Genomic DNA, 16,048 nt, shown 5'->3' with positions numbered 1-16,048 from the left:
TTAGCTCTGGATGTGGCATGCTGTAAAGCTTTAATTTAACCTGTTGGCTGGGAGATCCCAACATTTATTGTAATGTGTTTTTGCTGTTTAAATCAAATTATATTGTTTTTCCTCAATTTAGGTGATTCACTGCCAACTATTGCAATGATCAGTGGTTATATTGTGAATTAAGTCTGTTTCATTAATTGTTAGTTCTCAGACAGATTATTACAGACAACAGTCCTTAGCATGCTCCATAAATTCACGGCCTTTCAGATGTAAACTGGCCTGTTTATCCATAAGAACACCTTTAAAAATCATTTAAAAACCAACCTGCCTTTCCTGCTTGGTGTCTAAGTTCTGCATTCTGCACCCTGCCCCTTCGCATCTGAGGCTTACCTACCTCTCAAAAACTGTTTCATGATTGACATAATTTCTTTGATAGAAATAAGGGATTTGGTATGAGAGTCCAGAGTAAATTTCTTTAAAATGTCTTATCGGGAGGTGTGGTAACTTGTATTGCAATCTACTGTAAATTGATCTCAATAGAGAGGGTGGCAAGATGCACAGATTTGCAAATGGAATTTAATACAGCAAAATTATACGTTTCTGCAAAGAAGATGAGAAGGAGAATTGAAAATTTAATTGTACCATTCTAAGGAGCGAGCAGGATGAGAGTGAGTGGCAGAGAGCCATGATGGAGAGGCAATTTATGTAATTCTTTGAAAGTAGCCAGATATATTGAAATCAAGTTAATTGTCATATCCACAAGTACCTTGGGCGAGGTGCAGCAGATATTTAGACCCCCTGATCAAGAACACGAAAAGCCAACGGAGCAGCTGGTGCATATCACAAGTTCTGGTTAGGCAACCAATGACGTCAGGCAGACAGGGTATCATTAATGCCCGGGGTCACCCATTCTGTAAAGACACTGGCCAGCGAAAGACAATGGCAAACCAATTCTGTAAAAATATTTGGCAAGAAGAATCATGATCATAGAAAGACCATGAACATCCACGTCATATGACATGGCACGTAACAATTGAACGAACAAGTAAATGTATGTACAGGTGTCATGAAAATTGAGAGAGTAATTAGCAGATCATGTGGGGCATCGGAGTAAATACAGTTATGCTTTATCTTTAGACATTGTAACTAGAATACTATACCTAGATTGGTTTATCACAGCTTTAGAAGGTGCTGAGGAGATTTTCCAGAATAGTTGCATGGTTAAGTTGGCAAATCTGGTGCTGTTCTCCTTAGATAAAAAAGAAGCTTGAGGGAAATTTGATGAAGTGTATATGATTATCAAATGAGATAGAAGTAACATCTGATCACATGTACTGGGGTACAGAAACAAGGGAACATAGATTTAAACTACAGGGCAAGAAATAGATGAAGGGAATGTGGAAGAATCTCTTTATGTATTAGAAGATAATAACTTGGATTTGTTGCCTACTTGGTATAAGAAGTGGAGACAATTGATGATTTTAAAAATAAATTGGACAGGAACTTCAGGGTAATAAATTTGCAGAGCAATAGGGGAATGAGATTGACTGGGTCATTCTGAATAGAGTCAGCATAGACTCTGTGGTCAAATATTCTCTTCTGCCACAGTGACTATACGTGACAATATACTTCCTCCATAATCGCCAGAGATACTTTTCTTCTGTAGCTTTCTGTAAAAGCTGTAACCTGATATATTTAGTTACAAATCTTGACCATCTTCCAGCCATATCATAGTAATGGCCACCAGATGTGACTTCCCAGTTGATCTTGTGGCATGATTCATTTAACTTTGACTTGTGTTTGTGGACTACACACTCTAACCAATCTTTCTGTTGTAATGTTTATCTTGTACATTTCCCATTCCTCTTCTGTTTTAATTATATTGCAGCTTCTAGTTCCTCCTGTAGTTTGAGTTCATAAAACACCTTTCTGACTTCATTTAACTTACCTTCCTTTAATTAATTTTAGCAGTGTTGTGAGTACTTTGTAGCCCTCAGTCTCCCTTTCTTCATTTTACTGAAAGCTCTTGAGATAGGAGCACAAGCCATCATTCTAGCCAATGCATTGTATTTTAAGGAGGTTATTTTTTAATTCATTATGCAAGTTGTAAGTTATTAGCAAAGCCTCTGTTTAGAGTCCATCCCTGTTATCCTTGAGCCCAAGTTCCTAAAGGTCTAAGACCAGAGGACACAGCCTCAGAACAGGAGGCTGAATTTCTTTTGCCAAGAATGGTGAATCTGTGAAATTCTTTGCCAAAGGCTCTCTGAGGATTTTGCTTCTCAGAGTTTCAAAATGATGACCACTGTCAATGCTCCCTGGATTCAATCTGCTCTCCATGAGACTGCATGGGGCTCCTCCTGTACTTCCAATTCAAAAATTGGGTATCCACAACTTATAGATTCACGTTCAAAGATTCTACAAATTATATTCTCAGTATTATTTGTTGACTTATTAATTATTATTATTGCTTTTTTTTTAGTATTTGCACAGTTTGTCTTCTTTTACACATTGGTTTTCAGTCATTGTGTGTAGCTTTTCACTGATTCTATTGTATTTTTGTTCTACTGTGAATGCCTGCAAGAAAATAACTTTCAGAGTGGAATATTTATTTAGGCATTGAGATACCGTGCAGAATAGGCCCTTTTGGCCCTTCGAGCCCAGCCACACAAAACTCCTGATTTAATCCTAGCCTAATCACAGGATCATTTCCAATGATCAATTAACCTATCAACTGCTTCAACTTTGGTGCGTGGGAAGAAACCGGAGCACCCAGAGGAAACCCACTCCGTTACGGGGAGAATATACGAGATCTTTACAGGCAGTGGCGGGAATTGAACCTGGGTCACTGGGACTATAAAGTGTGGTAGCCACAATGCTACGCTGCTGACCTGGTAATTTGCTGCTGATGTTAATTGCCACCAGTAAATTTATTATCACACTTCCTATGTAGATAAGGCAATATGTAAGTATATGCTTTGATAATAAATTTACTTTGTACTTTTTGTGCTCATATAATAATGATGAGCCGCCATGTGAATACATATTTCACTTGCTACATTTTTGTTTGCACGCTGGTCCCATATTGCATCAAGGACAACTGAAGTAGTTCTAACATTGTTATATTTCTCATGCTCTCGCTCTGTCAGTATTTTGAAAAGTAGAGAATAATCTTTTCTGGCATGAAGGTGATCGAACTGGGTGCTGGCACTAGAATAGTGACAATCTTGGCAGTCCTACTGGGTAAGTTCAAGGAATTTAAAGGTAAGATTTCCTTTTTTGCTAATTAGATGAAAATTAAACCTTCTTGAGAACAAATTGTGATCATTTTAATTTCATTAACATGAGAAATAGAAGACCATTAAAAAATTTTGCATCCCTATTCAAGCACGATCTTAACCAGCACACCATTAACTTACAATATCCTCTGGAAGTTTTCTGAGCATATAATTTAATGAGCCGTTGCACCTGTTTATTTGATTGATAAAGCATTCATCCCATTCACTTCTCTTCTACATTCATAGTTATAAAACCATTCAACATGAAATCAAGCTCTTCAACCCAACGACCATAAAGGACCCAATTACATAACCCCATGTTATTTCCCTTATATTCCCATCAGCTCCCACTCTCCTACACTCAACAGACAATTTTCCAATTTTCACCAACCAACCTGCTTGTCGTTGCAAGTCAAAGAACAGGAGGAGCCCCATGCAGTCTCATGGAGAGCAGATTGAATCCAGGGAGCATTGGCAGTGGTCAGTACTTTGAGCCTTTGGGAAGCAAAATCCTCAGAGAGCCTGGGTAAACTAGCGATAATTTCGGTGGACGGTGCCTTTGTTGGAGATGGGTTGGCATTAAAGTGTAACAAAGCCTAGAGTCATTCATCAAAGGGTATGAGTCCACTTGCATTCAGCAACAATCTCATCAAGAAAAAAGATCACTGGATCACCAGCTAAATGTGACTCTGAGCTTCACATCATTGGCAGTCCCCCAGAGAAAAGCCAATCCCTTACATAGTGACCTCAGCACCTCTGGATAGAGAAGCATTGCTGATTCACCAGGATGATTGTGGCATTTAACCTGCACTAATACAAACAGTTGACATCAAACTGAGCAGAAATTATTGCTGAGTTAGGTAGAATCCAAAGACCACTGGACGTTTGTTAGAATAAGGTGAGAGGGGATAGGTTCAAACAGGATGTGAGGTAAGTTTTTTACTCAGTAGCCTGGAATGTGCTACCTAGTATGCTATTAGAGGCAAATAAATTACAGATTTTTAAGATGGGCACATGGATATGAGGAAGATAGAGGATATGAATGTTGTGTAGGTAGGAGGGATTAGTTTTTGGGCATTTTTGATTTGCTTTTTATCTAGTTCCGCAAAACATTGTGGGCCAAAGGCCCTCTTCCTGTGTTGAATTGACTTTATTTCTTGGATCCTTTACATACATGAGGAGTAAAAATCTTTACGTTATGTCTCCATCTAAATGTTCAATGTGCAAACATAGTAATTTATAATAATTTAGAATAAATAGAACAGTCAATGTAATATAGAGTACGCTCAAATCACCGTGAGTTCATCAGTCTGATGGCCTGGTGGAAGAAGCTGTCCCGGAGCCTGTTGGTCCTGGCTTTTATGCTGCGGAACCACTTCCTGGATGGTAGCAGCTGGAATAGATTGCGGTTGGGCTGGCTCGGGTCCCCGATGATCCTCCGGGCCCTTTTTACACACCTGTCTTCGTAACTGTTCTGAATCATGGGAAGTTCACAACTACAGATGTGCTGGGCTGTCTGCACCACTCTCTGCAGAATCCTGCGATTGAAGGAGGTACAGTTCACATACCGGGCAGTGATGCAGCCAGTCAGGACGCTCTCAATTGTGCCCCTATAGAAAGTTCTTATGATTTCGGTGCCCATACCAAACTTCCTAAACCGTCTGAGGTGAAAGAAGCACTGTTGTGCCTTTTTCACCGCACAGCCGGTGTGTACAGACCACGTGAGGTCCTCAGTGATGTGTATGCCGAGGAACTTAAAGCTGTTCACCTCCTCAACCCCAGGTCCTTTGATGTCAATGGTGGTGAGCCTGTCTCCATTCCTCCTGTAATCCACAACCAGCTCCTGTACTGTTCTCTTTGATGTTCTAAGCAAGACGTGGGAATACTAGAGGTAGTAGCTGTAGGTGTCGTCATTTCTACCCTTGGCTGAGCAGCCTAAGGTTCCAGATCAAATGGACTTCCTATAGGAATGACAGTCTTTCGTCAGTACCTGATTAGAAGCTCAATCAATAACCAAACTGGTTTAAAAAAAATCTGTTTGCTGATATTTTGTGGCGATATTCTGTTTGGTGATTGTTTAGTAAAATAAATAGATACTGTGGTAAACTATGTATACCTGTCTGGACACACCCCTCTGCTGACTGCTCCACCCACAGACCCCTGTATAAAGGCGATTGGAGGCACTGCTCCCCCCTCAGTCTCCGAGATGCCGTGCTCCATTTTGCTGCTAATAAAAGCCTATCGTTCGCCTCCCGTCTCCGAGAGTTATTGATGGTGCATCAATTTTATCAGCAGCAATTTTAAAACATGGGGAGCATTTTACAACCTGACAGATTGGATCGCGACCCTCAATCCCAGGAAGCCGGTGACGTTTTCGAACTCTGGCTAGCATGCTTCGAATCGTACCTGGAGGAGATTCATGTAACTGACCCTGCCACGATGCGCAGGGTTCTCCTCTCCAGAGTCAGTGCAAAGGTCTACTCCATGATCAGAGACCAAACGGACTACCAGGGTGCGATGGATGCCCTCAAAAAACAATACCGGCGGCCGGTGAACACCGTCTACACAAGACATCGCTTAGCGACATGACGGCAGCGGGCCGGAGAGTCGAGCGTTGAGTTTGTCCGGGTCCTACAGACACTCGTGTGGGCCTGCGACTGCAGGGGACTGACGGCGGAGCAGCATGCGGAGCTGCTAGTAAGAGATGCCTTCGTTACAGGGATCAGGTCAGTGTACATGCGCCAGTGGCTGCTGGAACACACTGATCTTACCTTACATTCGGCGATCGAACTGGCCGACATGCTGGAGGCCGCTCTGCACGATGCTGATGCTGTCCAGGTGCGCAATCTCCTGCTGGCCCCGTGGACACTGCAGACCCCGCAACCCACCGGCGAATTGACCTCGGCTGCTGCCAGTCGCAAGTCCATGAAGTCCCTGTAACCCGCCAGCGAGTCGACCATGGCTGCTGCCAGTTGCAAGTAGGTGCAGTGTTACTTCTGCAGACTCGAAAGGCACCCCCGAAAATGCTTCCCGGCCCGAGAAGCGACCTGCTCCAGCTGTTGAAAGAAGCCCCGCCTCCGACCCACTGGTGCCTACCGGGCACCAAGATGGCGATTCAACTCTGGCCTCCGAGACCCTTGACCAAAGCGCTCCACATCAGCTTGCAAGGTCAATGATAGACATCCTGGTGGAGGGATGCAGGACTAGCTGCCTGTTTGACACGGGCAGCACTGAGAGTTTTATTCACCCGGACACGGTGCAAAGCTGCGGACTCGTGACACGGCCGGTAAGCTAGAGGGTCACCATGGCTTCTGGTTCACATTCCACAGACATCCAGGGGGGTTGTGTAGCGACATTGGTGGTGCAGGGCACAGAATATCGGGACTTTGCGTTACTGGTCATGCCTCAGCTGTGTGCCCCTGTGCTTTTGGGGCTCGACTTCCAGAGCCACCTGAAAACTGTGACAATGGAGTATGACGGGCCCCTCCCACCAATTGCTGTCAGAAATCCTCAGTTTTGTGGGACTTCGTTATATACCCCGCTACTGACCACACACACACACCAACCCGCACATCCCACTCACCACCATGCCAACGGCCGCGCTACTGACACCACTTGCAGCCTCTCCACCCTCAAGATCCCTCCCCCACTGCTGTTCGCCAACCTGACCCCCGACTGTAAACCTGTGGCAACTAAAAGCAGGAGGTACAGTGCGGGGGACAGGGCCTTCATTAAGCAGCGGCTGCTCAGGGAGGGGATCATTGAGCCAAGCACAAGTCCTTGGAGGGCCCAGGTGGTCGTTGTTCGGACTGGGCAGAAAAATAGGATTGTCTTGGACTATAGCCAGACCATCAATAGGTTCACGCAGCTTGACACGTACCCCCTACCCCGCATCGCGGACATGGTCAATCAGATAGCTCAGTACAAGGTGTACTCGACCATAGACCTGAAATCCGCTTACCACCAGCTCCCCATCCACCCGGAGGACTGCCCCTACACCGTCTTTGAGGCGGGCAGCAGGCTCTATCACTTCCTGCGCATCCCCTTCGGTGTCACGAATGGTGTCTCTGTCTTCCAGAGGGAAATGGACCGGATGGTGGACCAGTGCCAACTGAAGGCCACGTTCCCATATCTGGATAACATCACCATCTGCGGTCACGACTGGCAGGATCACGACACCAACCTCCAATGATTTTTCCAAGTGGCTAAAGCTCTTAACCTCACCTATAACAGGGAGAAGTGTGTGTTCGGAACCACCCGACTCGCTATCCTTGGGTATGTCATGGAGAACGGGGTCATTGGCCCTGACCCCGACCGTATGCACCCCCTGTTGGAACTCCCTCTTCCCACCTCTCTCAAAGCCCTCAAACGGTGCCTGGGCTTCTTTTCCTATTACACCCAATGGGTCCCTCACTATGCAGACAATGCCCACCCCCTGGTCAAGTCCACCGCATTTCCCCTCTCTGCTGAGGCCTGTGCGGCCTTCAGCCGCATTAAAGGGGACATTGCCAAAGCAACGATACATTCCCTTCCAAGTAGAGAGTGACGCCTCCGACCTCGCGCTGGCTGCTACCCTCAATCAGGCAGGAAGGCCGGTAGCATTCTTCTCCCGTACTCTTCAAGGCCCTGAAATTTGGCACCCTACAGTGGAGAAAGAAGCCCAGGCCATAGAGGAAGCTATTAGGCACTGGAGGCACTATCTCACCGGCAAAAGGCTTACCTTGCTGACCGACCAGCGCTCAGTTGCGTTCATGTTCAGCAACCAACAGCGGGGCAAAATCAAAAATGATAAAATTTTGCGGTGGAGAATAGAACTCTCCACCTACAACTATGATATCCTGTACTGGCCTGGAAGGCTCAATGAGCCCCCTGATGCCCTATCCAGGGGAATGTGTGCCAGCGCGCAGCTCAACCGGCAATATGCCCTCCATGCAGATCTTTGCCACCCGGGAGTCACCCGACTTTACCATTTCGTGAAAGCCCAGAACCTGCCTTACTCCCTTGAGGAAATCAGGACGATGACCAGGGACTGCCAAGTCTGCGCTGAGTGCAAACCGCACTTCTACCGTCCTGAAAAGGCACAACTTATCAAGGCCACCCACCCCTTTGAGCGACTGAGTGTTGACTTTAAGGGCTCCCTTCCCTCCACTGACTGCAATGTCTACTTTCTCAACATTATCGACGAGTACTCGCGGTTCCCCTTTGCCATCCCCTGCCCCGACACCACTGCCACGTCTGTCATAAAAGCCCTGCGCCAGCTCTTCACTCTGTTCGGGTATCCCTGCTATATCCACAGTGATAGAGGGTCCTCCTTTGTGAGTGACGAGCTGCACCAGTACCTGCTGGCTAAGGGTATTGCTGCTAGTCGGACCACGAGTTATAATCCCCGGGGAAATGGACAGGTGGAGAGGGAGAATGCCACGGTGTGGAAGGCCACACTCTTAGCCCTTAGGTCAAAGGGACTGCTGGTCTCTCACTGGCAGGAGGTCCTCCCCAAGGCACTCCACTCCATCCGCTCTCTGTTATGCACGTCCACCAATGCCACCCCTCATGAGCGCCTATTCTCTTTTCCCAGGAAGTCTGCCACTGGGACCACCCTACCGGCTTGGCTGACATCCCCAGGGCCAGTGCTGCTCCGGAAACATGCGAGGAGTAATAAATACTCCCGATGGTCGAGAGGGTTCACCTACTTCATGCGAACCCCCAGTATGCCTACGTGGTCTTACCTGATGGGTGGGAGGACACGGTCTCCGTACGCGACCTGACGCCCGCAGGAGCAGCAGGCCCCTACCCTGAACACTCCACGGGGACTATGAACCCCGTACCCACCGATGTATATACCCACGAGACATGGCGCACACCAAGCCCTACACAGACTCCTCACGACATTCCCATACCAGGCGCCATGCACACGCATGAGGGATTACTGACGCCTAATGGGCTGGCACCTCTAGTCAGGCTGGAGCCAGCACAACCACCGTCACTGGTTCTACGTAGATCGCAGCGACAGACTTGACCGCCTGATAGACTTAACCTGTAAATATACTTGTAAGAAACTTTGCCCCGTGGGGACTCTCTTTTAAAACAAATGGGGGGGTGAATGTGGTGAACTACATATACCTGTCTGGACACGCCCCCTGCTGACTGCTCCTGTGGCTCCTCCCACAGACCCCTGTATAAAGGCAATTGGAGGCACTGCTCCCCCCTCAGTCTCCGAGATGCTGTGCTCCGTTTTGCTGCTCATAAAAGCCTATCGTTCGCCTCCCATTTCCGAGCGTTATTGAGGGTGCATCAGATACACATCTAGAGAACTGAATTTGTTCACCATTCATTTTCAACGTAGTCTTGTCATAATGTCAACCCTCTCGTTTTGTGGATATGGGAAGGGAAGGTGCAGGTGTGAATGGTCTATCGTCCTATTTAGTGTAGCAGCCTCTCAGTAACGCAATGTTAGTGGTGCTGTGCTTTCATTCACACATTAAACATTGATACCCCTGGCTTTCTCTGGTAAACAATACTCTAACATTATTTTTAAGAGTGGAGTTATCCTGGAGTCTGGCAAATAATCCTTAATCCAGATCATTGCCCTGTTGCTGTTTGTTCAGGTTTGAACATAGAACATAGAAATCTACAGGCCCTTAAGCCAACAATGTTGTGCTGAGCATGCAACCCACTCTAGAAACTGCCTAGAATTACTTTACCGCATCACCTTCTATTCTTCTAAGCTTCATGTACCTATCTAAGAGTGTCTAAAAGACCCTATTGTATCCGGCTCCACCACCGTTGTCACCACGCTCTGTGTGGAAAAACTTACCCCTGACATCTCCCCGGTGCCTACTTCCAAGCACCTTAAAACAGTGCCCCCTTGTGCTAGCCATTTCAGCCCTGGGGAAAAAGCCTCTGGCTATCCCCACGATCAATGCCTCTCATCAGCTTATATGCAGTTTGCTGTGTGTAAAATGGCTAATCATCAAAAGTAGTTAATTGGCTGCACATGCATAGTGATGTTCTAAGTTGTGAAGGGTGTTGCATAAGGAAATACTTGCTTTTAAAATCCTCACATATAAATCAGTTCTGCTTCATGAGGAAGCTGGGAAATGTACCAATAAAATCCATACCAGACTGAGGCTTGACTTTCAGAATTCTCTCACACTTTGGCAACTTAACCTCTGTGTAACCCCACACAGGCTGACCAATGTACAGCGGTTGTGCTCCAGAAATGCCTGCTGAGGTATTCCCTGGGAAAGGGCTGTGTGAATGGACATCAGCCAACAGCTAAATAAATACCCCCTGGTTTATTAGTGTCATGCGTACCGAGGTACAGTGAAAATCTTTGTTTTGCATGCCATCTAAAGAGATCATTTCATCACAACAGTACAGGCGAGAACGATAACAGAATGGAGAATACAGAGAAAGTGCAATGAAGACTGACAATATGTGCAAGGTCATAATGAGGTAGATTGTTAGGTCATGGGTCCATCTTATCCTATTAGGGGCCCTGTCAATATTTTTATTACAATGGGGCAGAATATTTCTTTTTATAACCAAGTTTCAGAAGTGGGCTATTGTGTAGCTGAGATGTGTCATTATTTTTTTCAGGAGGAGATGTAACAATCACAGACCGACCAAATGTGTTAAAGCAAACAGAACATAATGTTGCTGCCAGCGTCCCTGCTTCCTGCAGAAATCGGGCAAATATCCGTGCATTATCGTGGGGTCTAGATCATACTCAGTTTCCTACTGACTATGATTTCATCCTTGATGGGGAAATTGTCTACGTTGCAAAGACCTATCCGTTATTATTAAAGACCCCACAACATCTGAGCTGTGAGAGAACTACCATTTACCTCTCCTCCAAAATGTGGCAGGACTTTCAAGTCAACAGCTTCTATGAGGAAATTCTTCCAAAGCGTTTTCATTGCCAACTAGTTAACAGAAATGAAGAAGATAATATCAATGTGTACAAAGTAACCAAAAAGATTACAAGTTCTGGGGATCAGCCAGCAACATAGAACAAAAGGTCTGTGTATCACATTATAAGACTCTAGAAGTTCCCAAGGATTTCTTTTGTAATATCATCTACAGAAAAAGTCAGCTTGAAGAAATATTTTTGACTTATTTGATCTGATTTTCTCTGGAAGTCGGACTTTTCTCCGCTCTGTCTCCTGAAGGTATGAGGGTAACAGATAGGTAGAGCTGCCCAGTATGTGGCACAAGACCCATTTTTCATGACTGAATCCAAGGTGTGGCATTTTAACCATGGGATAAATTTTGCTACAGCATGATTTAACAATCTGATCTCACCTCAGTTACGTCAGTTCAAGAGTACAAGTGGCAATCACTAGTGAGTGTTTTTGGGAATGATCCTGATTTTATTTCCCTCCGGCAACTTTGAAGCTCTCCAAAATCAGAATCAGAATCAAATTTAATATCACTGGCATATGTCATGAAATTTGTTGTTATCTGGCAGCGATACATTGCAGTACCTAATAATAAGAACAGTAAATTATAGTAAGAAGCTTATATATTTAAAAAAGTTAAATTAAATATGAGAAAAATAAACAGAGAAAAAAAGTAGTGAGGTAATGCTCATAGGTTCAATGTCCATTCAGAAATCTGATGGCACAGAGGAAGAAGCTGTTCCTGAATTGCTAAGAGTGCGCCTTCAGGCTCCTGTACCTTCTCCCTGCCGTAGCAGTGAGAAGAGGTCATGTCCAGGGTTGATGGGGGTTCTTAATGATGCATGCTGACTTTTTGAGGCATCACTCCTTGAAGATGTCCTGGATGTTGGGGAGGCTAGTGTTCATGATGAAGCTGACTAAGTTTACAGCTGCACAATTTGCAAAATGGTGCAATGAGATGTCTAGTTGGCTATCCAATTAGTGCTCATTCATTGAATTTGAGGTTTTATATGCAGAAGCAGTTTTCAACATTAGGATAATCAATGAAGCCAGTAAACTGCTGAGGATATGGATGCCATATTTTAAAAAGGGGCATAGAGAGCGATGTGCAATTTAAATTCGGGAACGATACAAGATGACCTGAAGTAGGGTCGTGGCCTGAAACTTTGACTGTATACTCATTTCCATCAATGCCCTCTGACCTGCTGAGATCCTCCAGCATTTTTATGTGTTTTTTGGATTTTCACCATCTGCAGAATTTCTTGTGCTTATGATACAAGAATTGTGGGGAGTCACACCTTCTGCAGCCCTCTGATGCCTCCATGTATCATCTTCCAGCTTGTCACTACTTCCACTCTTCCCTCTTCTATCATCCCTCATCACTTGGATCCACCTACCTCCTGCCAGCTCCTGCTCTGCACATTCCTTCCATTTCTTATATTGGATATCTCCCCTCTACCTTTCAGTCCAAATGAAAGGCATTGACCCAATACACCAACCGTTCATTTCATTCCACAAATGCTGCCTGACCTGCTGATCAGGAAAGCTTAATCAGACTGATGCTCTTTTCTCTCAAAAAGAAAAAAGAACAACTGAGAGGTGGCCTGGTATGGTTCTTTAAGAATATGAGAGTTTGACAAGGTAGACTTAAGGACGAAGAGGTCATGGCTAAGAAAGTGGAAGATAAATTCAATCGGAATTCTAGAGAAATTTCTTCACATAGAGAAGGGTTAGCATGTGGAATATGTTGCCACTTGGAGTGGTGTGATCATTTGGGGAACAGGTAACTAAACATGGGATAGAATGCAGAAGTGTGGGAGGCAGCTTGAGTGGAGCATGAAGATTAAAATGCAACTTCCAGCCCAAGTGGCAAGTTTTTTGCTGCAGTAAATATTATGTAGTGAAATATAAACTTTGGTTAGAAAAATGTGGAGGGGCTTTTGTCCTTGTGTCGCAGAACTATATGCATTTGGAATTGATGCTAACAGTAAGTAGCAGCAAAAATGACTGTACGTGTACAGTGAATGATTTTGAGCAATGACAGGGGTTTGAGGTTTACAGTGTGGAACAATGCTGCTTACTGAAGGACTTCAACAAAGCGCACAATGGAATGAATTGTTTGGATAAAAAGCAGAAGCAGAACTGTACTATTATAAAGATTAGGTTTTACTTGTCACATGTGCCTCAAAGCATGGAAACAAACAGTAAAAGGTGTCATTTGCTCCAATGAGCAACACAGTTCAAGGATGTGCTGGTGACAGCTCGCCAGTGTTGCTATGCCTCTGGTGCCAACATAGCTTACTAATTTACTACCCATACATCTTGGGAGTGAGGGAAGAAAGTGGAGTTCCCAGAGGATACCCACGTTGTCACGGAGAGAGCGTACAAACTCTTTGCAGACAGTGGTGGGAGTTGAACCTCGATCACCGGTGCCATAAGGCATTACACTACCATAGCGTTATTATGCATTTCTTGTTAAGCAGAAGGCAAAATGAAAATTGTCAAAAAAACCGTAGAAAAGATATCAGGAAAACTACATCTTCAATATGTCTGGAATAACTCCCCCATAACATGAAATCAAAGACTCAGAATTATTGATGAATGAGTTCTTGTACAAAGCAGATGAGACATGAATAACAAATGAACTTTTCTCATATTCCACAGGACAATGGCCTTCTTCTTACTGAGTTCATGGGAAATTTTACACAACATTAATCAAATCCGAGAATTGAGTTTTTTTGAAATTTGTCACTTCTCTATTTTTTTCCACTGAAAACTCTGATTATAAGGACTATTCTAAGGAAAATGCCAATGATTTGTTCATGACAACATAGCCTTTTGTTGCTCAAACAAAGGTATTCATCAGAAAGTTGTGTGGATCTATGATTAAATGAATGTGTGGAAACTATTGTAACTACTCAACCAAGTTGCGTAAGTTTCCTCCATACCAGTTAAGACCAGGAACTGCAAACGATTTTATTTAACCTTAAATCTTAACTTATTTAATTAAAAAGATTTTATCACCTTTACTGCAAAATTCAGCTAATGTAGCTCTGACCTAATATTAAAATCAGGGTTCTCCAAGCATCTACATGCCAAATAGGGTGGTTTATTGTCTTCAGAAGTATTTCTTGTAATCTTTCTATCTTGTTTGCAGAGCACCTTTCTATTTCTCATTTTGGCTGTCTCAAGCCTCAATGACATATCAGTGAACAAAATGGTTTATTATAATCATTCCTATGATTTCCATGTGATTTACTTTCATGTTAATGATAACCATTCAAATAAATTTGTGGGTTATTATGCTTTGTACATAAAGATCCAACAGTTTAGTATTCAAGAGTAAATTAAAATTGTGTATTGACTTCTTGAAAATATCTTTGTAAATGTTTCGAAGCTTGGTCAATCCAATAAAGAACAATAAAGGTGATTTGGCAGCCCAATCATTAAAAACCACAGTACTATTTGATTTGTATATAGTCATTAGTATTAGTAAAGTTTAAACAATTTTCTCACTTCATATTTAGCTTTGGGATCACATATTTTTTCATTTATTCTCACCTGAAGAATTGAGTCAAAATGATGTTTTATTGGATTACATACATATGACTGTGAACTGATTAACTGGAGAGACACTGAAACTGATTGATTGATTGATACATATATTTATTCCTCACCACAAGCAGGTTTTCTTTTGGAGACCATCTCAGTAAAGTCTCCTGAATTCACAGTACATTGAGCAGATAATTCAATATGGAGACAAGAGGGTTCCTGCAGGTGCGGGAAATCTTGAGCAACACCCAAAAAATAGTGGTGTCCTGATGGAGGGTCTTCACCCAAAATGTCAACTGTTCATTCCCTTCCATAGCTGCTGCGTTTTGTGTGTTGTTCCATGTAATTCAATGCAATAGCTACAATATCATTGCTTATTTCAACATTCTGAGTCTGACAAATGTTTCTGTTGATTTACATATTTATGATTGGTGGACACAGTGATTGAGAAGATACATTTGAATGCTCAAATACATTTATCAGGAGTGCAGCATACGCAGGGTTCTTAGATTTATTAAGGATCCTACCCATCCATCCAGCATGCTCGTTGACTTTCTACCATCAGCAGGAGACTCTGATGCGTGAAAACATGAACAATCAGGATGGGAAACAGTTTCTTCCCTCAGGCCATTAGCCTCAATACGCTTGAACATGGCCCAAGTGCAGATACAGAGAGACACTGAAGTGGGTGGATAGTTCACAGACTTTAATGCGAACCGTATGTTAAGGGAAAGTAAAACAATAAATGCTAGGCCAAACATTAACCAAAACTCTCAAATGGGAAACTAGATGCCAACACCGCGGCTGAAAGGAATTAGGTAAATATAAAACAAATGTGGCTAGTCTTCAGCATCAGCCGACTCAATAGTTCACTTCCTCCAGCAGGGCCAAACGCAAGCAAGAAGCAACATACTGCTGTGCCACGCTCAAGTCTTGACAATGCTACACCAAAAGGAAGGGAGTTAATATGCCATAACAAAATAGTAATTAACTGACACGTGCATATTCTCGAGAGTAATTACCGAATCTGCTGCGCAACCCACCTGCGGGGGCATGTAGACCCTGCAGCAAAGTCCATGGTTGTGACAAGACCCCTTCCCTAGATGCAGCTCCTGAGGCACCAAGGACCTGTGCCTGCTGGAAGTCCTTGATGAGTGACATGTCGAAGATGTCCTTCGCTGGGATTCAGGAACAAACTTCAAGACCATACCCTTCCCAATCCACAAGGTACTGGACCTTACCATGTATCCAGTGAGATTGCAGGAGGTGCCAAACAGTATAGACCAGGGAACCATCTACCAAGCCTGAAAGACGTGGAGGTAGGGGTGACAA

At 44.0% G+C, this 16,048-nt stretch overlaps 1 protein-coding gene across 5 annotated transcripts in view; it reads left to right on the top strand.

Moving 5' to 3' along the window:
• LOC132377519 (uncharacterized) overlaps window positions 1–14,612 on the top strand; it is an 80,110-nt gene extending 65,498 nt beyond the window's left edge. For 2 of the 5 annotated variants that reach the window (XR_009506678.1, XR_009506675.1), the window contains exon 3: window positions 10,863–14,612. Coding sequence is in view for 1 of the 5 variants with exons in the window: in XM_059943802.1 (XP_059799785.1) it covers window positions 7,541–8,969; window positions 10,863–11,275 (1,842 nt within the window). In the remaining 4 variants the exon portion in view is untranslated. Of the gene's footprint in view, window positions 1–3,255; window positions 10,719–10,862 lie in introns of those variants that run through there. The other 3 variants (XM_059943802.1, XR_009506676.1, XR_009506673.1) reach the window with 3 other exon arrangements.
• The last annotated feature ends 1,436 nt before the right edge of the window (window positions 14,613–16,048 follow it).

This window comes from Hypanus sabinus, chromosome 2 (assembly GCF_030144855.1).
Source record: "Hypanus sabinus isolate sHypSab1 chromosome 2, sHypSab1.hap1, whole genome shotgun sequence".
NCBI classification, from domain to species: Eukaryota; Metazoa; Chordata; class Chondrichthyes; order Myliobatiformes; family Dasyatidae; genus Hypanus; species Hypanus sabinus.
Note: the sequence above shows the minus strand (reverse complement) of the source record. Positions and strands in the feature narration are given on the sequence as shown.